Below are 26976 nucleotides of genomic sequence, written 5' to 3' on the forward strand. Positions count from 1 at the left end.
AGGTCGAGTCACTTTTTACCAAAAGGAACGACAAAACGAGAGCTGGCCTCTTCAACCATAGATGCTCTATTATCTAAGGCTGACCTTCGAGTAAGAAACTTTGACTTGACCGGAAGGGTCTGCTTGCCTGATTTCTGGTTTGTAAATTAAAAGTGGCGAATTGTACTATAATTCCTCCTCACAAGGTCTGTGATTTATATGCATTTGTGTCTACGTGTAATGTTCTATCAATTATTTCCAGCCATTGAATCAACGAAGAAATATGGCTGCAATTAGTCGCTCATTTCGGCCTGCTAGCAGACTGTTGTCCCGCACAGCACCCTTAATATCATCATCTAGAGGATATGCCGATGAAATGTCATTTACGTTCGCTGCATCAAACCAGGTAACTTTTTAAAGTATGTAGACACAATAAATTTTAAGTATTCAAATTGATTTCATGCAGCATCAAGGAAAAAGATAAGTATGAAGATAATCGCAAGAAAATGAAAATTAATATTTTCTGCGGAACTAGAAGCATGTCTTTTTCCCTGTTCAGAATTGTTTAGTAGATACCGCCATATGCATCCATTATTGCTCCTTGTAGAGCACAATGATGCAGTTAAATTTCAGTAATCTAACGTTGCATCCAAAATGCACATTTATTTGTTTCGGGGAAGAAGACTATAGAGCGTATTAATTTACAGCTACCAACAGAATTACCCATTTCACCGTCATAGGGAATAAGAGTGGCCCCTTTTATGTTTTTGTAGACTATCTCTTGCATATGCAAATTTTGTTCGTGAATTTTATTATTTACCTTATTTCTACACAAACACTGACAGTGAACAGTGTGTTATATTTTTTATGAGATAGTAGAAAAAATGGAAGGGTTCAATGTTACCCCATGTCGGGTAACATAGATTGACCCCTCAAACTTGGTTTTATTATAATCATGTGCACAATGATCCTGGGATAAATATTAATGTAGTGCGGTATGAGTATAACCCTGTAAAGGGATCTCAATGATCCCCATTGAAAACTGGATGTCAATTGTTGATAAGCTAGGCATCAGTGAAAAAAACATTTGTTTCCATGAATATAATTATCATTCCCTTATTTAAAACCACTGGAAAAAACTTTTAGTAAAATCCTTGCTGGAAATTTATACAGAATTCTTTGCCTGTCAGCCTGTGGGTGGGTTTCACCCATCAGCATGAATCACATAACAGAATGGGGCCATAATGTAAAACGTTCTTTTGGAACAAATGTAGTTTTCATTGAGTCAGTGAAGTGAAGCCGTATTACTTCAACTACCTTTTCCTATCTTACAACTTTTTGAATAACACACAGTGAAAAGGGTGCTTTCCAATTTTATCCCCAATTACATCATAATAAAGTCATTTGGAAAAAGATACTGGCACTTGCACTTAGTGAGCAGCAAATCTTCAACAACAGGATTATCTGGAGGATCAGAATCACTATCATCAGTTTCCAGAGTCTCTGGCAATTTCATTACATCAAGCTATTCTTCTTACCAATAATTATCACATTTTCAGAAGAGATTGTTCTTGGCCTTTGGAAGTTCATTAACTGTGAACAAGTTGGAACATCTAGGAGAACAATAGTTTGTATTATATGTACCTGCACACAATTTGAGCTTTTTGTGTAGCGCAACCGCATTTTCATTTGATCTTTGTAATGATTCTGGACCAATGTTCAATGCACGAACAGCTAAAACAGGTTTACCAGGGAGTCACAACTGCGTGGGGTAGCCGCACGGCTTGAGGCTCCTTGCCACGGTTTTGCTCCCATAGGAACTTACCACCACCAGGGGTCAGATAAATTTTCTTTCTTTTTGTTTTTGAAGGACTATTGGTTTTTCTTTTCACATAGACTTTAAATAAGAAACTGGTGATTCAGCTACAGCTTCCTTCTCTTCCATAATCTGTTCACCTGGGGTTTAGGGAGTACAGCTTCTTTTCAATTAATGAGATCACGTCTTCCAATGCTTCCCTAATGACATCTAAGTACTCTGTTGCACCTTGGAGACCTTTGGTAAGTTTTAGGCAATGCAGTTTTCTTAGTTATGACTTTACTTAATTCTTTAACTTCACTATGTGGGTTGACAAAGCGTCCGATCCCATGCGTCGGCTTTGACCCGTGACGTAAGGGTGTTGTCGTGTGTGACATCATGACGGCGCGGAGTTTGGTTTGAGTGTGGCTGTCTCCAGTTCTGTTTTATCTTATTTTGTTTACTTTTCTGATCTGTTTGTTCTATCTCGTGAGACTTTTTTTTTTTTTAAACGCTTATTCTTATTTTAATTATCTGTTTCCTCCAGTTTCTGTTTTAGTTTATTATATTTATCTTTCTGATCTGTTCGTTCTATCCCGTGATTTTTTTTTTTTTTTTTTTTTTTTTTTTTTTAAAAAAAACACTAATCAGCTACTGAAGCATCTTTATCTTCTATGGGTTGCAGGGGTTACGACCCCTGGGGAGGTGGGTGGGTATTCATGCATGGCTGTCTTCACTTACACGTTGTAGCTACGCAAGGCGTCTAAATTTGTTTATATTTAGTTTGCCCCCCACCCCCACCCAAAAATCCCATTTCCCGCACTTGTCCTGTTAGTGTCATTGGGCTTCTTGTGGAAAGTGTGTGTGTGTGTGTGTGTGTGTGTGTGTGTGTGTGTGTGTGTGTGTGTGTGTGTGTGTGTGTGTGTGTGTGTTTTTGTTTCCGCTATATTTGTGACGTTATGGGTCAAAGCAGACGGGCGGGATCGGACGCTTCCGTATTTCCCACTATGTAATAAAGTTAGTCTGTTGTGTCCATTCTTAAAACACAAACCCAGTCTCATACTTCTCTAGAAACAGAATGCTTATAACAACAAACTGTACAGGACTAACTATTAATTTAAATTCATTGCTGCCAGAGTATTAATTTGTAAACAATGATTATAAATTAAACTGTTTTACACCCTATGTAGGCGTGTGTGCTAATGGACAATATTTAGGGGATCAGGTGTTGCCCTTTTTTAAATAAATTTGTTTTTTATTGTTAAAATTGTCTGTACTGTTCACAAGGTCAGGCAGCTGCATTAAAATGTGTGAATTTGAACATATAAGATGATATGTAGGGTGTACTTTAAAAAGATGTTAACTATAATATTTTTCAAAATGTTAGTGTGTGAATTCAAATCAACAAATTCCGTTGTATTGGTTGATAATTTTTATTTTCAAGATGATATGTAAATTTATCTGGAAATGGAAGAAAAGGGTGAAATTGACCTCAGGGTCATGAGAACTTGTTACATCAGAATAGGAGGTAAAACTGACAGGTTTTATGCAATAAGAGACGTTTTTGAGACCATTTTGAATGCACACATGAATAATTACAGCTGTAAAGGTGCATCCACATGATGCCTTTTTTGTGTTCAACTTGCACATGTGCATATATTTCAGATGATGCAACTGTGCATCTACTTTTATGCATGTCTCATTTCGTGGAAATGGAGGCCATGTGTGAAGTGCATTGCTACCTGCCTACAGTGAGAATCTTTATGCTTTTTGGCAGACAACAGGTAGCTGAGGCCCATGAGGCATAGAAGAATGCTTAAGCTTTTTTAGATATTTACAAACAAAAAAGTCATATGGAGTGGCTCTTCTGAAGATTGAGTAAAAATTAGAGATCTGTTGCCCTGAGCATAAAGTATTATAGAAAAGGTCTCCAATTGCATTTTTCTGAAATGTAATATATCATAAAATTATAAGTAGAAAAACTGAGGGAAAAAATTTACAAAAATTGTAAGCGTATATGAAAAGAGTGGCAAATATTTATGCTCTGGCAACTTAAAAGCTCAACAATTGGGGAGCCTGACAGTTGAATAAAAGAAGTGATGGGATATGTTTAGCTTCTCAAAAAAACTACTAAAATTGAAATGAAGTACATTGATGATGCAAAAAATGCAAAATTGAAAAATACAATGCCTGTTCTAGTTGATTCGGACACCAAATTTGTCGAGTACAAGAATGTTTATCTACATGTCATGTTTTATGATTAAAATCCTGTAAACAAATAAAATACGAAAGATGAAGTTAAGTGAGAGTTAATTAACCTTCACATAATGACTAAATTCTCCCTTCAATATTTCTCACTTTCAGGAATAATCACTGAAATACTTTGTTTTGAAATGAGAATAAATACTTCAAACTGGTATGTCACCATTTACTAGCTAATGAAATTTTATTGCCAGCTACATCGCTGCAGTTTTCCAAGCAGAAACTCTAAACTCTCGCTGTGATCTACTTCGAAATTTGCAGACATAAAATTGTCACTTCGTATTTCTTATACCTCTGTTACTTCTTTACCTACAGCCCATTTGGTGTTTTCTTTTTCTGTTGCCTTTTCATTACAATAAAGTTAGCACACAGTTTCAAGCAAAGAAGGGGATTCATAGCATGTTGCTTGCACAGTGAGGCAATGTGTGTACGTGAGAACACGTACATGTAAATGCATTCTTTCCACAGATCTTTGTGCGTGCACTTTCATTCTTGTGCATCTGCAGTTGCACAAAGTGCAAGAGGCATCAAATGGATGTAATTTAACGAGTACATAACTGTTGATGTAAGACTGGCAACTGCCAATTTTGAGTATATATGATATAGGAAACAGGGGAGTATGGAAGAAAAAAAAACATTGGTATGTCCAAGTGCTAAAAATAGATATGTATGCTATCTAAAATTATTTACAGGCATGGACAACCAGAGAGAAGTAAATCAAGGGCAGTGTGGTGTGTTGGATATGGTTAGACGAAATTTTCAGTCTGAAAGGGGAATCGCTACAGATAACTTTTTACTTCTATGGTGCTAGTTGAAAAATTGTTGGATTACAACTTAACATCAGTTGGAACTCTTAGAGCAAACAAGAGAAATAAGTGTTTTTGCATAGTATAACAAGAGGAAAAATCTTCGTTATTTGGGTTTACAGAAAAGATGACCATTGTCTCACATGTTCCAAAGAAAAAGAAGTGGTGTTTTCATTTCAGCCCATCACAAATGAGTCTAAGAAGAAGAAGAAGAAGAAGAAGAAGAAATCAGCTGCCCTAATTTCTCACTAAAATGGGACTAAAGGGGTAGTAGATGGATGATATGATGACAAAACAATACAGCTGTGTACATACAACAAATCATTGGCTGTACTGAATATTTATGAAAACATCACCGCTCTAAATGTGTGTATTCTGTGGTCACAAAAATATCTAGACTGGCAGAAAGATTCCAGGAGCAGGCATTTCCTTCAGGTTAGCGAAACTGTACTTGGGAGAATGAGCAAGAAATCTCCCTGGACCATGTACAGCATTTGTAAAAGCTTTTTAAGCTATTGGAATTGAAGTAAAGAAGACACATTCAGTTTGAAGTAAGAATTAGAGTTGTATCTGAGAAATGAAGACCGTAAAATTGATTAACTAATAATGATTGCTTCAGATCTTTAATAAACGACCAGTTTACATTAATAGTTGACATTGTTAATTATTTTGAGTGTACAACCTATAATAGCAAAAAAATTCATAATGTTGACCCGGGGCAATTATATTACCCACCTTGGTAACTGGACGGTGTAAAATAATCTCGGTAGCAGAAGGGTTAAGGCTAGTGCTAATACAAACTACACCTGTTGCCACTGAATAGATATTTGTGCTGTAAAGTATATCACTCACTACCAGTCATCATTTGTGATAACGAAAATTTCAATTTAGTGAAACATGTGCAATGTGTCTAAAGAGTACTACACCCCCTATCCAGTAAACTCTAACTAATAGATTCTTTCATCATGTAGGGCCTAAACGTAATGTACATGATATAGGTACTGGCTCTCTCACCAGGTGAGGCAGTTCCATTTGCCTTGACATTCTATAGTAAGACTAAAGCCCTTGGTTGGTTGAAAGATGCTCTTAAAAGTGTGAGACATTGCAAGTGTGTGTGTGTGTGTGTGTGTGTGTGTGTGTGTGTGTGTGTGTGTGTGTGTGTAATGGGGGGAGGGGGGGGGGCGACAATGATTCGTTTATGGAATCAAGAAACTTAAAATGTCTGCACAGGCTAGAAAATGTATACAGCAATGCTGCACAGTTAAATAAGAGATGTAATTACTCCATGAGCTTTAGTGTTATGAGCCTCCTTATGGGCTCTTCTTATATTTGTATGATTACACACTGTTTGTGCTAGCCTATATTCATTAGAAAAGACATCCTGTAGATATCTCCACCATCCCTCCTCCTCCCACAGTTGGCTATCATAAAGCATACTACTAATGCGTCGTCATGTTCAGTCCAGACTCGTTTGATGCAGCTCTTCATGCTACTGCATCCTGGGCAAGCCTCTTCATCTCCAGATAACTACTGCAACTTACATTCTTCTGAATTTGGTTACTTTATTTATCTCTTGGCCTCACTCTAAAAGTTTTACCCTTCACAATTCCCACCAATACTAAATTGGTTATCACTTGATGTCTCAGAATGTGTCGTGGCAACCGATCCCTTCTTCTAGTCAGGGTGTACCACAATTTTTTTCCCCTCAATTCTGTTCAGTACTCCATTAGTTACATGACCTACCCATATAATTGCCAGTATTCTCCTGTAGAACCACATTTGAAAAGTGTCAATTCTATTATTGCTTAAACTGTTACCGTCATTGTTTCACTTTCATACCTGGCTACATTACAAATAAAAGCTTTCTGAAAAGACTTCCTGACTCTTAAATTCATATTCAGTGTTAAAAAATTTTTCTTCTCCGGAGACACTTTCATTGGCATTGCCAGTCTACATTTTAACTCCTCTCTACTTTTACCATCATCCATTATTCTACTTACCAAATAAATAATCTCATTTACTAATTCACATGTCTCATTTCGTATTGTAATTCCCTCATCGTCATCTGATTTAGTCAGTTACCCACTCGTGGGTAACTGAAGGCATTGGGATCTCTAGTATTAGAAAGAGGAAACTGCGTATGGAAGCAAAGAACAACCATGATGTAGAGTTTGTCAGCTATGTAAACAAATACAAAAGAATATTTGGTAGAGTAGTTAAACAGGCAAAACAAATGGCAAACAGTAAATACATACCAGATGCCACAAATAAATCAAAAGCTGTATGGCAAATTATCAGTGCTGAAATAGGTGCTGAAAAAAAGACAAATTTTTAGTCATAAATTAGAAATAGATGTGGAAATGATTACAAACTCCAGACATATTTACGAAGAATTCAACAGGTATTTCATAAATTCTAACAAAATTGACAATCTCCATCCACCACACAAGCCCCAATGTAATGTGGGCCAGATCAGTAGAATTCAAATTCACCCATGTATCCTGCTAAGAAGTGGCTAATATTATAAAATCCCTAAAAAATTTCAAATCTGTGGGCTGAGATGAAGTCAAAAATAATAAAGGCAGGATGTCATAATATTGCACCCCAACTCTGTCACATAATAAATAAATCGTTTGATGAGGGCTGCTTTCTGGACAGGCTGAAGTATGTGGAAGTTCGACCTATCTACAGAAAGGCGGACAACAGGAATAGGAAATTTTTGCCCAGTATCAATACTACCAATTATTTCTAAAATATTTGAGCAAGTAGTGTGTAACTAACTAGAAAAATATAATAAAAAACATAATTTTATTCTTATTAATCAGTATGAATTTAGGAAGGGCCGAAGCACTGTGCATGCTATTAATGAACTAATCTCTAAAATAAGCAAATGCCTCGATAACAGGGAGAGCGTATCCATTATGTTCTGTGACCTCAATAAGGCATTTGATATGGTAAACCATAAGCAGCTGCTCCTTAAATTAGCTCCTTATGGCTTCCATGAAAAATCCTTAAGTTAGTTCACAAAAATAGGAAACAGAGGGTAGTTTTACAACATAAGGGTGAGAAAGCTTGCTCTAGTTGGAAGGGAATGTAAGCAGGTGTTCCCTAGGGGTCCATACTAGGCCCATTACTATTTCTATATTATATAAATGACATTCCAGGTAAGGTAACTTCGGATACAATTCTGTATGGAGATGACTCAGTAGCAGTAGTTTGCTGCAAAAACACTTAAGAATTAGCACAGAAAACGAAATTCTCTTCAAAGACTACAAAATTGGATAAATAGTAATGCTATTAAACTCAATCTAACAAAAACACAAATTGTACACTTCAAACTAACTGTTGAATATTTAACACTGTTAAGTTATGAAGGCATAGAAATGATAACTGCAGAATCTGTTAAATTTCTGGGAGTGGCCATAAACAAAAACCTGTCATGGACTGTTCATGTGGATTGCTTACTGGAGCGGTTAAATAGTTTTGTTTACGGAGTGGGGGTTCTAAAAACTGACTTAGCTGTTAGGAAAATTGTGTATCGTGCATATTTTATATCAGTTGTAAGATACGGCATAATTTTTTGGGGAGTTGAAGGATGCCTTCTCACGGTGTTCAAGCTGCAGAAAAAAATTATCAGAGCTATGACTGTCTATTGTTTGTTCCAGTCATGCATTTGTAAGCCTTGACTACTGACATTTATCTTTCAGTTAGAAAACCCACCTCTTTTCTAGGGAAATTCTTTTACACATGGTTATGAAACAATGCACAAACAAGATTACATGTTACCTTGCCACAGACAAACATTTTTCAAAAATGGCTTTGAAGCTCAACAATAAAAGTGTTCAAAGTTGAAAGACTGCAAGCTAGAACCCACAGGTGTAAACATTGAAAAATAATTAAAAAGCAAATGCTACTACAGTGTGGATGATATTATAAAATGAGGAAGACAAGTTAGGAGATATTACATTTGTTTTGTTTTCCTGTCTCTTCTAAATTATGTTCTGTGTGTTCCCTTTTAATGGAGGTATGTGTTCTTTTTATGTGTGTCCATACTTATAAACTGTGTATCTAAATATCTAGATGTATACATATATACTACTTTTATGAAAATACGTGCTCTTTCAAGTATGTCTATATTTATAAACTAGAGAAACAAACATGAAAAGTACTTCAAATGAATGATTTTAAACAACTGTGGAAATTAAAAGAAATTGGAGGAAATCTAACATGTAATTATCTTTTTATGTTGTAATGTGCCTCTGGAAGCATCTATAAGCTTTGTTTTAATGTATCTTGTTCTGAGGTAAACTTAGGTAGGCATTTTCACTGATGAATCACCAATGTTTCAATCAAATGATTGTATATATGACATATGACAAAAATTCTTTTCTCTTCTACTGCCTTGTATAGACCCCTCTATATACTCCTTCCACTTGTCAGCTTTACTTTCTTTGCTTAGTACTGGTTTTCCGTAAAAGTTGTTGATATCCATATAGCTGCTTCTCTTTCCTCCAAGGTGTCTTCAATTTTCCTATAAGCAGTGTATATCTGACTGCTAGTGAAATACTCTATGATGCTATATATGATTAAATTTGTCCTCTAGCCATTCCTGCTTAGCCATTTTGCATTTCCTGTCAGTCTCATTTTTTTTATGTTTGTATTCCCTTCTGCTTGGTTCGTTTGCTATTTGATCCCCTCTGCTGTTTTCGCCGTTTCATCTCTCTTCTTCCCCCCATTCTAGTCAATCCTTGTCTAATGCTCCCTTTGAGACTCTTATTAAAGTCTCATCTCCTTAATTTCCTACCTTTCTGCAGTTTCTTTAGTTTAAATAAACAATACATTTTGGTTGGAGTCCACGTCTGCCCCTGGAAATGTCTTCCAGTTTCAATTCTGGCTCTGAAATCTCATTCTTACCATTATATAATCATTCTGAAACCTTCTGGTATCTCCAGATCTCTTCCAAGTATAAAACCTTCTTTCATGCCCCCCTGCGGGTTCGGGGGTTAGAATAGGCCCGCGGTATTCCTGCCTGTCGTAAGAGGCGACTAAAAGGAGTCTCACATGTTTTGGCCTTATGTGATGGTCCCCTCTCGGGTTTGACCTCCATCTTTCTAAATTATTCCGAAGAGCGAGCCAATTGGGGAAGGGCGCCTTACATGGTGCACTGTATCCGTCGTGCAATTAGACCTTTAGCCGGCTTTCACGTCGTTGCAATGGTGTCCCGCTCGTTTTCGATCTTTAGGGCGGGGATACGTCCCTGGGTGCAATTACCACGCTGCCCTCTGCAGTGTTTCTTTTAACTGCAATGAAGACCTTGGACAGTTTTGCACCTAAGATCCAGCACGGTAGCCAGTCCGTTGTGGTGGGGCCGCCATGTACCCTCTTGGTTGTAGCCCCCTGACAACACAGGGATCGCTCTACTGATGCCTGCGCCGTTAACTCCCCGCGTATGCCAAGGAGTAGATGCCTATCCTCCTGGGGTATCAGGACTCCCGGCAACGGCCATCCTGCCAGGTGGCCTTTGCTGTGGCTGGATGGCGCCCGTGGGGAGGGCCCTTGGTCGGAGTAGGTGGCATCAGGGCGGATGACCCGCAATGAAGCGTGGTACATCATCTCTCGCTGGCGGCCAGCCGCCAGCAGTCTCTAAGCGTTCTCGGGCTCAATTTAATGCTCAGAAGTACGATCCGAAAACGTTCCCCTCCCTGGCCACGCCGTGGGAAGAGCGTAAGTCCCAGGATGGAGGTAACAGTTATTCGCCCCGATTCTTAGTTTGCACAAGAGCTGATGGGGAGTCTTTTCTCTCCACAAAGCCTCAGTTCTTCGTCGAGCATTTAGAGGACAAGTTTGGGGAGGTGGAGGGCTTGTCTAAAATGCGCTCTGGCTCAGTACTGATACAAACGGCATCCTCCGCCCAGTCATGCAGGTTACTTGCTTGTGACAAGTTGGGGGATGTTAACGTTACTATTACTCCACATAAGAGTTTAAATATGGTCCAGGGTGTTATTTTCCATAGGGACCTCCTTTTGCAGTCTGATGACGAGCTGCGCGCCAACTTAGAACGTAGAGGTGTTCATTTCGTCTGGCGCGTTCATCGGGGTCCGAGGGACAATCAGGTTGCTACCGGTGCCTTCATCTTGGCCTTCGAGGGTGATATGTTACCGGAAAAGGTCAAGGTGATGGTCTACCGATGTGAGGTCAAGCCCTATATCCCTCCCCCGATGCGGTGCTTCAAGTGCTGGAAGTTCGGCCATATGTCTTCCCGCTGCACTTCCAGCCTCACATGTCGAGATTGCGGACGCCCATCTCATCCCGAAACTCCATGTGCCCCGCCTCCCATCTGCGTCAACTGCGGGGAGCACCATTCACCTTGCTCGCCAGACTGCAGAATATTCCAGAAAGAGCGCAAAATCATGGAATATAAGACCCTGGACCGACTGACTTATACTGAGGCCAAACGGAAATACGACCGATTACATCCAGTGCGAATGACAACTTCCTACGCCGCTGCTACAACACCTGTGCTAGCCCCATCAGTTTCGCGCCTTCCGGCCGGATCGACGAGTGGTAAAACTCCTCCTGCCCCCTTGCCAGTGGGGGGCTCTACCCACCGGGTTGCTCCTGTGCCACCTACCTCAGGAGCAACACCATCCCCCCCATCGGGGACGTCGGTCCCCGCTTCTAAGCCGGAGAAGTGTCCAACTTCTTCGGCTTCTCACGCTCGCAAGGGGTCCCTTGGGTCCCTCCCTTCCCAGGTTTCCACCGGCGGGAAGGCTGACGATCGACAGTGGCGTAAGTGCCCACAATCTGCAGGTCGAAGGGCTTCCCGATCCTCCTCAGTCCCGGAGACTGAATCGGTGAAGCCCTCCCAGCCAGTTAAACCCAAGGAGCAGCGTGAGAAATCAAAGAAGAGCAGCTCTAAGCCCAAGGAACGCGCGGTGGTAGCCACCCCATCGCTACCTTCTAGCTTTGCGTCTGAGGACGAGGTGGAGATTCTGGCGTCCGCTGAGGACCTCGATCTCGCCGGTCCCTCAGACGCCGTGAATAGCAATAGCACTAGCACGGGTGATCAATCGGAGCAGATTGACCTTTCAATCTGTAGCCCTAGCCTCTTACCATCTGTCCACTGGAGTGTGCATGACGACCTGTGTGGTAGTGACTACTTTCCGATTTTTCTGTCACTACCACAGCGTCACTCTTCTGGGCGCCCTAGCAGATGGGCTATGAATAAGGCTGACTGGGACTTGTTCTCCTCCACTGCCGCTATTGAGCCTCTCTCAACTGCCCCCTGCGGGTCCGGGGATTAGAATAGGCCCGAGGTATTCCTGCCTGTCGTAAGAGGCGACTAAAAGGAGTCCATCCCCCTCACGGGGGTAGTTAGCGCCTGCGTCCGGAGACGGACGATCTTCACGAACTATAATCGTGGTCTTTTTGGTTCTAAACTTCTCGTTTCTTCCTTCCTTTTGTTGGTCCCTTTCTTTGCTCTTCTCCACCTCACTGTCTTCCTTACTCTTTCCCTTGACTTCTCCTTGCCTTCTCATTGCCTTTTTCTCTTTGCCTTCTCATTGCCTTTTTCTCCTTGCCTTCTCATTGCCTTTTTCTCCTTGCCTTCTCCTTGCCTTCTCATTGCCTTCTTCTCCTTGCCTTCTCTGGTCTCCGCCTCGGCGTTTGAGACAGTCTGTCCTCTTTCTCCCTCTCTCTCTTCTTTTTCCTCTTCTTCCTTCCTCCCTGTGCGTGTCTGAAGGCCGACCCACGCGTTCGCACGCGTAGCCGGTGACGGGGTAACGCGTAAGTCCCCGCCCTGGGTAGACATGTAAGGCACGCGCGTACCCCCTGGTAAAGGCCAGGCCCGGGGAGGGGTGATTGCCTGAGCTGATACCTTCTGACCATGCCGATTGGTCCCTCCGTCTGTTTCTCGGGAGGTGTGACCTGAGGTGTAAACATTCACCTAAGGCGGGAGTGCCCTCTGAGAGGGTCCCCACAAGGAAGGAGCGCGCCATCGGAGACGCTGGCAATCATGGGGGATTCCTCCGCAATGGATTCTACTCCATCGCTTTCGACTTCGACCCAAAAACGGAAACGTGACCAGCCAACAGTGACAAAAGTACTACCGCCTGCCCCACAGTTCCTCGTAGTTTCTCGCACTGAGGACGGAAAGGATTTTTCCTCTGTCAACCCTTTTGTTATTCAGAAGGGCGTTGATGCCATAGCCGGATCTGTCAAATCTTGTACCAGGTTGCGTAACGGCACCTTATTACTAGAAACTGAGAATGCCTTTCAGGCACAAAAACTGCTTCGGGCCACCCTCCTGTACACGTTCCCTGTCCGGGTGGAGGCCCACCGAACTTTGAATTCGTCTCGTGGTGTAGTGTATACTAGCTCCCTCGACGGATTGACTGACGAGGAGCTTCAATCTTTCCTCGCTGAGCAGGGCGTGACGGCTGTCCATCGGGTCATGAAAAAGGTCAACAACGACCTTGTACCGACCCGGACACTCTTCTTGACCTTCGATAGTGTTAAGCTGCCATCGCGCATCAAGGCGGGCTACGAGGTTATTTCTGTTCGCCCCTATGTCCCGACACCTACGCGCTGCTACCAGTGTCAGCGTTTCAATCACACTCGACAGTCTTGTTCCAATGCGGCTAAATGTGTCACTTGTGGCAGGGATGCCCATGAGGGTGACTGTCCACCTCCGTCTCCTCATTGTGTGAACTGTCACGGTGACCATGCCGCATCCTCCCGCGACTGTCCTGTCTATAAGGACGAACGTTGCATCCAAGAAATTCGTGTCAAAGAGAAAGTGTCAACCTCGGCTGCTCGCAAGCTATTGGCTAGTAGGAAGCCCACGCTGCTCCCAGCGGGGAAATATAGTACTGTCCTCGCCTCTCCTCGGACTACCCGGGAGGTCGCAACCCAGACATGCGATCTGACCTTCAGCACCACGGTCGTCCGTTCGGCCAGTGCTAAGATCGCGCGGTCGACGTCTCCTCTTCCTCCCATCACACCACAGACACCAGCCACTTCCTCAGCTTCTGCTAAGACGAAGACCCCGAAGTCAGATGCACGGTCCTTCAAGAAGGAACCATCCCGTGCAGACTTCCTCCGTCCCTCGACCTCCCAGCCTTCGACCGATACTTCCACCAAACGTCCTTCCAAAAAGGCGCATAGGAAGCACAGTTCTCCTTCCCCGCCACGGCGCATCTCTTCTCCTGCGCCACCCAGCGGTTGCCGCCCCAGGCCGTCATCCGTTTCGCCTGGCCGCACCGCCGGTAGCCGTACATCTGGCCGTTCACCGGCGGAGGAAGCTCCCCCTCCCGGCCATCCTCCCGAGATGGCCGATGACCCTATAGACCCCATGGACGATGACTGTCCGCCTACTGCTAGCGGCGGCAGTGCTCGCTCGAAGCCAGGCCCTAAGCGGCCTTTGAGGTGACCCCTTCTCTCATCTTCCTTTTCTTACGATGGCACTTATTCACTGGAATATTCGCAGCATTCGCTCCAACCGAGAGGACTTGCAGTTGCTGCTCCGCTTGCATCGTCCGCTCGTCGTAGCCCTCCAGGAAACGAAGCTACGCCCATGCGATCACATTGCCTTGGCACACTACACCTCTGTGCGTTTTGACCTACCCCCTATGGTAGGTATCCCAGCTCATGGAGGGGTTATGTTGCTGGTCCGGGATGATATTTACTACGATCCCATCACGTTGCACACCGGCCTGCAGGCAGTTGCCATCCGCATTACTCTCCCCACTTTTACGTTTTCCTTTTGTACCGTTTACACTCCATCGTCATCTGCCGTTACCAGGGCAGACATGATGCAACTTATTGCTCAGCTACCTGCACCGTTTTTGTTAACTGGAGACTTCAATGCCCACCATCCCCTTTGGGGTTCTCCAGCCTCCTGCCCGAGGGGCTCCTTGTTAGCAGACCTTTTCAACCAGCTCAATCTTGTCTGCCTTAATACTGGCGCCCCTACTTTTCTTTCGGACACATCTCATACCTATTCCCATTTAGACCTCTCTATCTGTACTCCCCAACTTGCACGCCGGTTTGAGTGGTATGCACTTGCTGATACATATTCGAGCGACCACTTCCCGTGTGTTATCCATCTCCTGCAGCATACTCCCTCTCCGTGCTCCTCTAGTTGGACCATCTCCAAGGCAGACTGGGGGCTCTTTTCTTCCAGGGCGACCTTTCAGGATCAAACCTTCACAAGCTGCGATCGTCAGGTCGCACACCTCACGGAAGTCATTCTCGCTGCTGCTGAATATTCCATCCCTCACCCTACTTCTTCTCCACGTCGTGTACCGGTCCCCTGGTGGACTGCAGCATGTAGAGACGCTTTACGTGCTCGTCGACGTGCTTTACGCACCTTTAAACGCCACCCTACAGTGGCGAATTGTATTAATTATAAACGATTACGTGCTCAGTGTCGTCGTATTATTAACGAAAGCAAGAAAGCCAGCTGGGCTGCTTTCACAAGCACCTTCAACAGTTTTACTCCTTCTTCTGTTGTCTGGGGTAGCCTGCGCCGGCTATCTGGCACTAAGGTCCACTCCCCAGTTTCTGGCTTGAAGGTCGCGAATGAAGTCCTTGTGGCCCCTGAGGCTGTCTCCAATGCCTTCGGCCGCTTTTTCGCCGAGGTTTCGAGCTCCGCTCATTACCACCCTGCCTTCCTCCCCCGCAAACAGGCAGAGGAGGCTAGGCCCCCTGACTTTTGCTCCTCGAATTGTGAAAGTTATAATGCCCCATTCACCATGCGGGAACTCGAAACCGCACTTGGCCGATCACGGTCCTCCGCTCCAGGGCCTGATTCTATTCATATTCAGATGCTGAAGAACCTTTCTCCTGCGGGTAAAGGTTTTCTTCTTCGTACATACAATCGCATCTGGATTGAGGGACATGTTCCCGCATGCTGGCGCGAGTCTATTGTTGTCCCGATTCCTAAGCCGGGGAAGGACAAGCACTTGCCTTCCAGTTATCGACCTATCTCACTTACCAGCTGTGTCTGTAAAGTGATGGAGCGAATGGTTAACTCTCGATTGGTTTGGCTGCTTGAGTCTCGACGCCTACTTACAAATGTACAATGTGGATTTCGTAGGCGCCGCTCTGCTGTTGACCATCTGGTTACCTTGTCGACCTTCATTATGAATAACTTCTTGCGGAAGCGCCCGACCGCGGCTGTGTTCTTTGATTTGGAGAAGGCTTACGACACCTGTTGGAGGGCGGGCATTCTCCGCACCATGCATACATGGGGCCTTCGCGGTCGCCTCCCTCTTTTTATTCGTTCCTTTTTAATGGATCGACAGTTCAGGGTACGTGTGGGTTCTGTCCTGTCCGACACCTTTCGCCAGGAGAATGGGGTGCCACAGGGGTCAGTTTTGAGCGTCGCTCTGTTCGCCATCGCGATCAATCCAATAATGGATTGCCTCCCAGCTGATGTATCAGGCTCCCTTTTTGTGGACGATTTTACCATCTATTGCAGCGCGCAGCGTACACGTGTCCTGGAGCGCTGTCTTCAGCGTTCTCTTGACCGTCTTTACTCCTGGAGTGTCGCCAATGGCTTCCGTTTTTCTGCCGAGAAGACGGTCTGTATTAACTTCTGGCGCTACAAAGAGTTTCTCCCACCGTCCTTACGACTTGGTCCCGTTGCTCTCCCAATCGTGGAGACAACCAAATTTTTAGGCCTTACCTTTGACAGGAAACTTAGCTGGTCTCCACATGTGTCATATTTGGCCGCCCGTTGTACCCGTTCTTTAAATGTCCTCCGTGTTCTCAGTGGTATGTCGTGGGGAGCGGATCGAACCGTCCTACTTCGTCTATATCGGTCGATCGTCCGCTCCAAGCTGGATTATGGGAGCTTTGTATACTCCTCTGCACGGCCATCCATCTTACGCCGCCTCAACTCCATACAACATCGGGGTTTACGACTTGCGATCGGAGCATTTTATACCAGTCCCGTAGAGTGTCTTCATGCTGACGCTGGCGAATTGCCGCTCACTTACCGGCGCGATATACTGCTTTGTCGGTATGCCTGTCGGCTACTGTCAATGCCCGACCATCCGTCTTATCGTTCCTTTTTTGACGACTCTCTCGACCGTCAATACGGGTTGTATGTCTCTGCCCTGCTACCCCCTGGAGTTCGCTTTCGTCGCCTCCTTCAACACCTTCATTTTTCACTCCCTGCAACCTTTCGAGTGGGCGAGAGCCACACGCCACCTTGGCTCCAGGCTCAGGTCCGCGTTCACCTTGACCTCAGCTCGCTCCCAAAAGAGGTCACCCCCAGTTCGGTCTACCACTCCCGTTTTTTGGAACTTCGTTCGAAGTTCATCACCATGACTTTCATTTATACAGATGGCTCTAAGACCAATGACGGGGTTGGGTGTTCCTTTATAGTCGGGGCACAAAGTTTCCAATACCGGCTCCATGACCATTGTTCGGTCTTCACAGCTGAGCTCTTTGCCCTCTACCAGGCTGTTCTTTACATCTGCCGCCACCGACATTCTGCTTATGTCATCTGCTCCGATTCCCTGAGCGCCATCCAGAGCCTCAGTGATCCGTACCCGGTTCACCCTTTCGTACACCGGATCCAACGCTCTCTTCAGCGGCTGGTGGACGTCGGTCCGCCGGTTAGCTTTATGTGGGTTCCCGGCCATGTCGGTATCCCTGGGAACGAAGCTGCAGATGCCGCGGCCAAGGCTGCGGTCCTCCAGCCTCGGACAGCTTCTTGTTGTGTCCCTTCGTCCGATCTTAGCAGGGTCATTTGTCGGCGCGTTGTGTCGCTGTGGCATGCCGATTGGGCTGCACTTACCGACAACAAGCTTCGGGCCTTAAAACCTCTTCCCGTGGCTTGGACGTCCTCCTCACGCCCTTCTCGGCGGGAGGAGGTCGTTTTAGCAAGGTTAAGGATTGGACACTGCCGGTTCAGCCATCGCCATCTGCTGACGGCTGCGCCGGCGCCGTTCTGCCCATGTGGGCACTTGCTGACGGTTAGACACATTTTAATGTCCTGTCCCGATCTTAACCAACTGCGCCTCGATCTTAACCTGCCTATTACTTTCGATGCCGTTTTAGCGGATGACCCACGAGCAGCTGCTCGTGTTCTTTGTTTTATCAATTTGACACACCTTGCTAAGGACATTTGATGAAGTTTTTTAATCCTATGCCTGTCAGTCTGTCTTTTATTGTGTTTTTCCTTTTAGTTGTTGTTGTCAACTTGTGGCTCGCGGTGCATTTTTAGAGTAGTCAGGGCGCTAATGACCATTGAAGTTGTGCGCCCTAAAACCACAAAAAAAAAAAAAAAAAAAAAAAATCTCTCAACTGATGCCATTGATGCGGTGGTTACATCGGTCACCGCCGGCATCGTCACTGCCACCGAGTCTGCCATTCCCCGTTCTTCTGGGTCCCCTCGGCGGAGGGCTGTGCCTTGGTGGTCGCCTGAGATCGCTGAAGCGATTAAAGATCGCCGGCGGGCACTCCAGCGTCACAAGCGACATCCCTCCATGGACCACCTTATCGCCTTCAAACGGCTGCGTGCGCGGGCCCGCCTCCTTATCCGCCAAGGCAAGAAGGAGTGCTGGGAGCGGTATGTGTCCACCATTGGCCTCCATGTCACTCCATCGCAGGTCTGGGCCAAGATTCGACGGGTCTTCGGCTATCGGACCCCTGCCAGCGTCCCTGCGCTCTCACTGAATGGAGCAGTTTGTACTGACTCCGACGTCATTGCAAACCGCTTAGCAGAGCATTTTGCTAGGAGTTCCGCTTCTGCGAATTACCCCCAGGCCTTCCGCTCCATTAAAGAGCGGATGGAACGTCGGAACCTTTCTTTTCGCACCAACGCTTCTGAACCCTACAACGCTCCATTCAGTGAGTGGGAATTTCAGAGTGCCCTTGCCGCTTGCCCTGATACCGCTCCCGGGCCAGATCGCATCCACTGTCAGATGCTGAAACACCTTTCAGTGGACTGCAAGCGACGCCTCCTCGACCTTTACAACCGTCTCTGGGTCGAGGGTGAGTTTCCGTCGCAATGGTGGGAAAGTATTGTCATCCCCATTTTGAAACCTGGAAAGAACCCTCTGGAAGTGGACAGCTACCGTCCCATTAGTCTCACCAACGTTCTTTGCAAGTTGCTTGAACGGATGGTGAGCCGGCGCTTAAATTGGGTGCTGGAGTCTCGGGGCCTTCTGGCTCCGTCTCAGGGTGGGTTCCGTAAAGGCCGCTCCGCCACCGACAATCTGGTGAGCCTTGAGTCGGCCATCCGTACAGCCTTTGCCCGCCGTCAGCACCTGGTCGCTGTCTTTTTCGACATGCGGAAGGCGTACGATACGACATGGCGTCATCACATCCTTTCTACGCTTCATGGATGGGGTCTTCGGGGCCCTCTGCCGATCTTTATCAGAAATTTTCTGTCGTATCGTACCTTCCGCGTGCAAGTCGCGGCCTCGTATAGTTCCTCCCTCGTCCAGGAGAACGGGGTACCCCAGGGCTCTGTCCTCAGTGTCTGCCTGTTTTTAATTGCAATAAACGGTCTCGCTGCGGCAGTAGGAAATTCTGTCTCCGCTTCCCTGTATGCTGACGACTTCTGTCTTTACTATAGTTCTATCAGCATTGCAGCAGCTGAACGTCAGCTACAGGGCGCAATCCGCAAGGCGCAGTCTTGGGCTGTAGCGCGTGGTTTTCAGTTTTCGGCTGCCAAGACCCGCATTATGCATTTCTGCCGGCGCCGAACGGTCCATCCTGAGCCGCGGCTTTATCTTGCCGACGAACTTCTTGCTGTGGTGGAGACCCACAGGTTTTTGGGTGTCCTTTTTGATGCCCGGTTGCCTTGGCTGCCTCATATCCGGCAGCTTAAACAAGCGTGTTGGCGGCATCTCAACGCCCTGCGTTGTTTGAGCCACACCCGCTGGGGCGCCGACCGATCTACCCTGTTGCGGCTCTACCAGGCGTTAATCCAGTCTCGCCTGGATTATGGGTGCCTAGCTTATGGCTCAGCATCCCCATCTGCGTTGCGGGTGCTGGACCCAATTCTCCACAGCGGGATACGCCTTGCCACTGGTGCTTTCCGCACCAGCCCTGTGGACAGCGTCCTAGTGGAGGCAGGTGTACCTCCACTGCGGTTCCGACGCCAACGTTTGCTGGCCGCTTATGCTGCCCATGTTTTTAGCTTGCCTGGGCATCCAAATTATCGTGTCCTGTTCCCGCAGTCAGTCGTCCATCTGCCAGATCGTCGGCCCCGGTCGGGTTGTCCGATCGCCGTACGCATCAAGGAGCTTCTCTGCGGGCTTGGGTTTTCCCCAGTTCCACCTCCTTTCCGGGCGCCTCTGCGTACACCCCCGTGGTGTGTTCCTCGCCCTTGCCTTCGGCTCGACTTGGCACAGGGCTCGAAGGACTCGGTCCCTCCAGAGGCCTTCCGCCGCCGCTTTTATTCCATCCTGGCCACGTATCAGGGCTCTGGAATTGTTTACACCGACGGTTGGATGGTTGCTGGTCGTGTCGGGTATGCGCTAACTCTAGGGGACCATTCCGAACAACGGTCCTTGGCGGCTGGCTGCAGCGTTTACACTGCTGAGCTAGTCGCCATCTTTCGTGCCCTAGAGTATATCCGCTCCTGCTCAGGTGAGTCCTTCGTTATCTGTAGCGATTCCCTGAGCGGTTTACGAGCTCTCGACCAGTGTTTTCCTCGTTCTCGTCTGGTGATGGCTATCCATGAGTCCCTGCATACTTTTGCGCGTTGCGGCCGCTTTGTGGTCTTTGTGTGGACCCCCGGTCATGTCGGTATCCCGGGCAATGAACATGTTGACCGCCTGGCGAAAGAGGCCACGAGTAAACAGTCTCTGGACATTGGCCTCCCAGAGACTGATTTGCGGGCAGTCCTCCGCCGAAAAGTTTTTGCGCTTTGGGATGCTGAATGGCGCAATCGGATCATGCCCAATAAACTCCGTGCCATCAAGGAGACGACGACTGTGTGGCGGTCATCCCTGCGAGCCAACCGCAGGGACTCTGTCGTCCTTTGTCGGCTCCGCATTGGCCACTCCCACCTGACACACAGTTATTTACTGCGCCGGGAGGACCCTCCTGCATGTCGCTGCGGGGCGGCTTTGACAGTGGCCCACATTTTGTTGGCCTGCCCCCTTTTAGCTGTGGTCAGGCAGACATTTGCGCTGCCTTATACGCTCCCTGCCCTCTTATGTGATGACCCTGGTATGGCTGACTTAGTTTTCCGTTTTATTCGGGCAGGGGGTTTTTATTATTTACTCTGAGTGTTTGTTCTGTTCTTTTGTGTTGATTCTGGCCATTGGCCTACGATTTTACGCTGAGTTTTTAATGTGTTCTCGGTGGTTGGCTTTTCCTTTTTATCTCTATGGTCGGCCAACCACTGTCACACTCTGTGTGATTTTAATTTGTTTCGTCTGATCTCTGTAGGAGTATTTCTTGTCCTGTGTCGTCTGACGTCTTTCCTGTTGTTCGTTTTTTATTCTCTTTGGGTGGTTTTACTTTTTTTTGGAAAAAGGGACCGATGACCGTCGCAGTCTGGTCCCTTTAATCCCCCCCAAACCAACCAACCAACCAACCTTCTTTCATGATTCTCAAACAAAGTGTTAGCTATGATTAAATTATGCTCTATGGCAAAACTCTATGTAGCAGCTTCCTATTTCATTCCTTTCCCCCAGTCTACAATCACCTATAAGTTTTCCTTCTTTTCATACTATCGAATTCCAGTCTCCCATTACAATTAAATTGTCTCCCTCACCTAGATGAATAATTTCTTCAATCTTCATCTGCTGAAATGGTTGGCATAAGAACTTGTACTGCTGTGGTGGATGTTGCCCATGTCCAATTTGGCTGCAGTAATGCTTTACTATGCTGTTCATAGTACCTTACCCACATTTCAGTTTTCTGATTCATTATTAAATCTACTCCTGCTTTACTCCAATTTCTGCTTTACTCCAATTTGATTTTGTATTTGTAATGCTGTAATCAGCTGACCAGAAGTCCTGTTCCTCCTGTCACCAAACTTCACCAATTCTCACTGTATCTAACTTCAACCTCAATACTCCCTTTTTTAAAGTCTGTAACCTATGTTCACTGTTATGTGAACCAGTATTCTATGCTGCAGTCCTTATAATGCCAGTTTTTTCTTCTGAAGATGACATCTTCCTGAGTAATCTGTGGCCAGAGATCTGCATATGGTGTATTAAAAGTAATTTTTTTTTAATACTAGCTGATGTCTCTTTTTCGCTAGTGATGACACTTGGCATATGTTGCCACAAATACAGGGTCCAGCAATAAAACTTCCCGCATTTGACGGTGGTGAGATGTAGTGAGGATACTGACGTGGAGTGTGTTTTCTTTGAAAGCGGTGTACGTGTCATTTTCAGTGTGCTCCATGGCATGGCTTGGTAAGGAGTGTGCATTTGTTGTGGAGGAATTTATTTGTAATGGTGGTTCTTTGATTAGTACTCTGCAAGTGTTTCAGAGATAATTCGAACTTGGCTGACATGATCATGTCCCAGATACCAAAACTATTCAGCTGTGGGTGTCAAAAGATTCAGCACTGAAAGGAAAAGCTACTGGCTGTCCTTGGACTGCAACAGTACTGGAAAATGTGGCATGTGTAGTGTGTCGGTGCCACAATCACCAATGCATTCAGCATTTAAACATGCAACTGCCCTGGGATTATCTGATAGGAGTGTAAGAAGAATTCTTCGTAGAGAACTTCATATGCACCCCTTCAAAATGATGGTTACCCAGGAATTAAATGAAAAAGATTTTGAAACTCGCAGAGCTGCCTATGAGGAAATTCTTAAAAACACTCCACCTGGCACTTTATTTCTTCGGATGGGGCCTCTTTCCACTTTTCAGGAACTGTAAACAAACAGAATTTCTACTACAGGGCTGCGGAAAACCCTCGTGAAATTCATCAGTGACCACTACACAGCACTCGTGTGACAGTTTGGTGTGCCATTGCTGAATGTTTTGTGTGGGGATTGTATTTTTTCAAAGAAGGTGGCCACACAGTAATGGTCAATTCAAACTGTTATTGTCACATGCTAGAGACCTTCCTCCAACCTAGGCTAAAGAAGTTTATTGCAGATCATGAAGATCAAGAAGTGCGGCTCCAGCAAGACGGATCAACAACCTCTTGGTGTTCTATGGAATTGTTGTGCGAGTTAGTTTCTGGTCTTCTTGCTTCTTTGCAAGAAGACATCGCATGGCCCTCAAGATCACCTGATTTATCGCCTTGATTTTTTTTCTTTGGGGACATTTAAAGGCTCTAGTGTACAAACATCATTCCACAACACTGCAAGCACTTAAAAAGGCCATTACCCAAGAATTGGTAGCCACTCAAAGAGAAATGCCATGTGCCGTGTCTGCCATTGTGAAGGCTCTGGAAATCGCAAATTACAATGAACATGTAAATGTCATTGCTGGCATGGCAAAATGTAATATTTTGAAATGATTCACACTTCAAACTGTTGCTACATTGATAGTGGAATGTGTGATAAATTCCATCATGGTGACTGTATCTGGCATTCTGCGTTGTTGAATAGAGTGCTGCTAAATGTAATGGTTTGGATAACATTGGTGCAACATATTGTCTTCATATTAAGTGCAATCTGACAGCATCTGCAACATAGGCCTGAGGTAGGCTTTCTATCCAATGTACTGCCTACTCCACATTTTGGAAATAGCAGGAAAAGTCCTGGCCACATGTGAGGATCAATGCTCAGGTACTCTTCATAAGATGATTGGTGTCACTGCTTGTCTGGTCCATTTACCACACAAGCCCATTGAATATGTACATATGTATGTGTTCCTCAGATAAATATTTAGGCCTTCTGAGTATATACCATACTGATTAGAGGCTAAGCCTGTAGAACAGGAAGAGCTTTTCACTGTGGTGAATCATCTCTGTAATGCAGGTAATTTCTGTATAATCTTCAGTAATGTTTGATCATCATTGTCTTGACATTGAAGTTTTGGAAAACTTAAGTGTCGTTCATATTCCAGTTATACATTAAACAATGTTATTCATTACATTTTGTCCTACAGGTTTTTTATGAAAATGCAAGTGTACGTCAAGTAGATGTGCCATCATTCAGTGGTACATTTGGTATTCTACCACGCCATGTCCCTACTCTGGCTGTCCTGCAGCCAGGAATTGTTACAGTTTTTGAAAATGATGGAAGTAGTAAAAAGATATTTGTCTCCAGTGGCACTATAAGTATTAATGAGGATTCATCTGTTCAGGTAATATCAGCTACAAGGTATTAAATGTATTTTAAAAAGTTTGTTCCTTGAGTAACCAAAACCTTGTATGTGGAGTATGTATCTTAAGTGATTATATTTCATTTCTAGTATTAAGATTACAGACTATATGCACAATAACCATAAATATTTATATGTGTAAGTGGGCAGAGTTCAACTGACAATGGACCAAAATGGCCAAGAAAAATGTTATTTACGTAATCCAAAGTCAAGTTTTCTTTGACATTGCTATTGCAACAGTTGATGCAATATGTATTTTGTAGGCCACAGCAATGCATTATCACCATATTGTTCAGGGTGTGTACGACCCGGGAGATCCGGGAAAAACCCGGGAATTTTTTAGAACTCCGGGATATTTTTGTTTTGTTTTAGTTTTCAGTTAATTTTTTGTAATTTTGACTGATAAGAAATAATACTCTAACAAAGGATATTACTGCATCTCATTACTGCAAAGTAATACTGCAGCAATAAAACATAAACAAGAGAAAAAAACTAAAATAAAAGTTAAGTTGCAAAGGAAATGTACCATGTACACAACATAACACATTGCTCATACAAGCGTCTGCCGGTAGAAAAATGTTTCAAAGGCTTTAGGAAGACTATGCAATGCTTCGTAACAACGCATTGCCTCCGATGAGCATGGCGTCAAAACTTTACATTAGATTCGTGTGAGCAGTTGCGAGCGGACCCATGTGCATGCGCAGTTGAGTCGCGCATGTGCCTTCTCACACTTCTGGCTACAAAAGCTGTATAAGCAAGCAGCAAGATGCTACCCGGCAAAATTTTACTGGCGTGCGTTAAGCTGCCATATTCTCTGGGAGCAAACAGGGTATCTGCCTTGGTTGGCAATTTCAGTCAAGCATTAATCGCCTTGCAGAACAGTGAAGATATTTTTGTCGGTTTGCTAAAGAAATATGGCTTTATTAATATTTTCCGCTGAGTCAGTCAGTTTATTTAAAACGAAGTGTTTAATTCCACACTATTGGCTAATTTCAACTGTTTGCTGTATTTCAAAAGAGGATGTTTTCAACTTGTAGCACGTATGGCATTATGCCATAATAAAAAAACAAAAAAATGAGACAGTACAGTACTGGTACTCCAAGAAAATTTACAGCCTAATCTGGACATACGAATGTGCACTTTAAGCTGAACTATCCGTTTTAGTATGGTTCACGGAATTCTTCTAATGCCTTGTTTCTTTTATGATATAATGTAAGATCTTTTAATGTTTTATACGTACGAACAATACGGGCTTACTGTGTCATCGTAGCTGCGCAAGCGCAGTGACGCCTGTTATCTGGCGCTCTCTGGCAAGTACTGAAAAAAATGGTTCACATGGCTCTGCGCACTATGGGACTTAACATCTGAGGTCATCAGTCCCCTAGAACTTAGAACTACTTAAACCTATCTAACCTAAGGACATCACACACATCCATGCCCGAGGCAGGGTGCGAACTTTAGACTGTAGCGGTCGCGCAGTTGCAGACTGAAGCGCCTAGAACCTCGTTTGACTCTCATTTAAAAAGCAAGTATTTGAGGACAACCATATAGAAAAAATTTTGACCCCAGAAGATCAGACATTTATCTTGGTATTAAAACTTTTACTGGCACATTTGTGTGATGTATCTTAAAGTGTAACACTCGCAAAAAAAGATAAACATTATACGTGAAAGTTTAGCTTCTCTTGCAGCTTATTAATCGTAGAGACCGATATTATATGTGAAAGCTCTGCTTTTCTTGTAGCAACACTATGCACATTAATGTACACCATTAACTTTTCCTATTTGTGTGCACGCGCAACTTAACAGTGATAATGCTATTGGCTGACTACATCACATGTCCTAAGCTTTCAATATCTGCCGTATCGGCTGGCGAAAACACGTGACATGAGCTATGACTGGCTTACAGAAGCGCATTGCAATCTCGATTTCAATACTTAGGAGAGTAACATGCACTGTTTGGTGGAATTCGAATTTATACTTTCGTAATACAAAAATATGCAGTGTAAATGATCTTTTTTCTGAGTTTCGTTTTCAAAAGGGCTCAGAAATTCTACGCCAGTGTATAAAACCATAACCATTCAAGGATTGATAAGTTTTACAGTTCCGAGAAAAAGTATACTGTCACTTAACACGGAAAAAGTGTATTTTGACCCAGGAGAGAGTGTGTTTTTAACTGGGAAATCCGGGCATTTTTTTCCTTGTCCTTGTATACACCCTGTTGTTTTATTCATTCCATGGAAGTTTAGTACTTCTGAATGTTCTAAATAATGAACTAAGTTAGGCAATATTTATTCTGGAGAGTTCAGAGAAAGCATTGCTGATTCTTACCTTCCTGGAAATTTCTTTAAAGCTATGCATATATTGTATGTCAAACCAGTTAGCAATGTTGCATATGGTGATGTTAAATGTTTGACAAAACAGTTATAGTCTTGTGGTCCTTTTGTTAGTTTGGTAATGCACCATATTGCTTTGTTTCCTTTATTACACCATGAAAATTTCTTATAGGTCCTGGCAGAAGAGGCTCACCCAGTAGAGAATTTGGACCCTAGTGCCGTTCGTGATATTGTAACGAAAGCACAGTCAGAACTATCAGCAGCGGCAGATGAGCGTGCCAAAGCAGAAGCAGCGATTGCGGTTGAAGTTGCAGAAGCATTGTCAAAGGCTGTCAGTTAGATATACATGAATGCAGTACAAAGGACTGTAGCTGAATATTATTTGTTTAGGTTTCTTGTACATGAATCAGTGTAACATTGTATGTGGACGCCACATGTACTTCCTGAAAAATGTTAAATGTTAATAAATAAAAAGTTGTCACTCTTGTCAAGGTTGCTGCTGTACAATGTACAAATTTTCCAACCCAAAATGG

The 26976-nt window shown here is 44.5% G+C and overlaps 2 protein-coding genes across 2 annotated transcripts in view; one reads left to right on the forward strand and one right to left on the reverse strand.

Moving 5' to 3' along the window:
- The window catches only part of LOC126101121 (inhibitor of nuclear factor kappa-B kinase subunit alpha), a 168447-nt gene extending 168386 nt beyond the window's left edge, over nt 1–61 (reverse strand). Inside the window, exon 1 of the mRNA XM_049911806.1 lies at nt 20–61. The gene's annotated coding sequence lies outside the window, so the exon portion shown is untranslated. The remainder of the gene's footprint in view (nt 1–19) is intronic.
- On the forward strand, nt 1–26934 carry LOC126101123 (ATP synthase subunit delta, mitochondrial). Its single transcript, XM_049911808.1, has 4 exons — nt 1–137; nt 242–385; nt 23893–24090; nt 26616–26934. Exons 2-4 carry the CDS (start codon nt 263–265, stop codon nt 26781–26783), a joined length of 489 nt encoding a protein of 162 aa, XP_049767765.1. The 5' UTR covers nt 1–137; nt 242–262; the 3' UTR covers nt 26784–26934.
- Nucleotides 26935–26976: the final 42 nt, after the last annotated feature.

Source organism: Schistocerca cancellata, chromosome 9 (assembly GCF_023864275.1).
Source record: "Schistocerca cancellata isolate TAMUIC-IGC-003103 chromosome 9, iqSchCanc2.1, whole genome shotgun sequence".
In the NCBI taxonomy this organism is placed as follows: domain Eukaryota; kingdom Metazoa; phylum Arthropoda; class Insecta; order Orthoptera; family Acrididae; genus Schistocerca; species Schistocerca cancellata.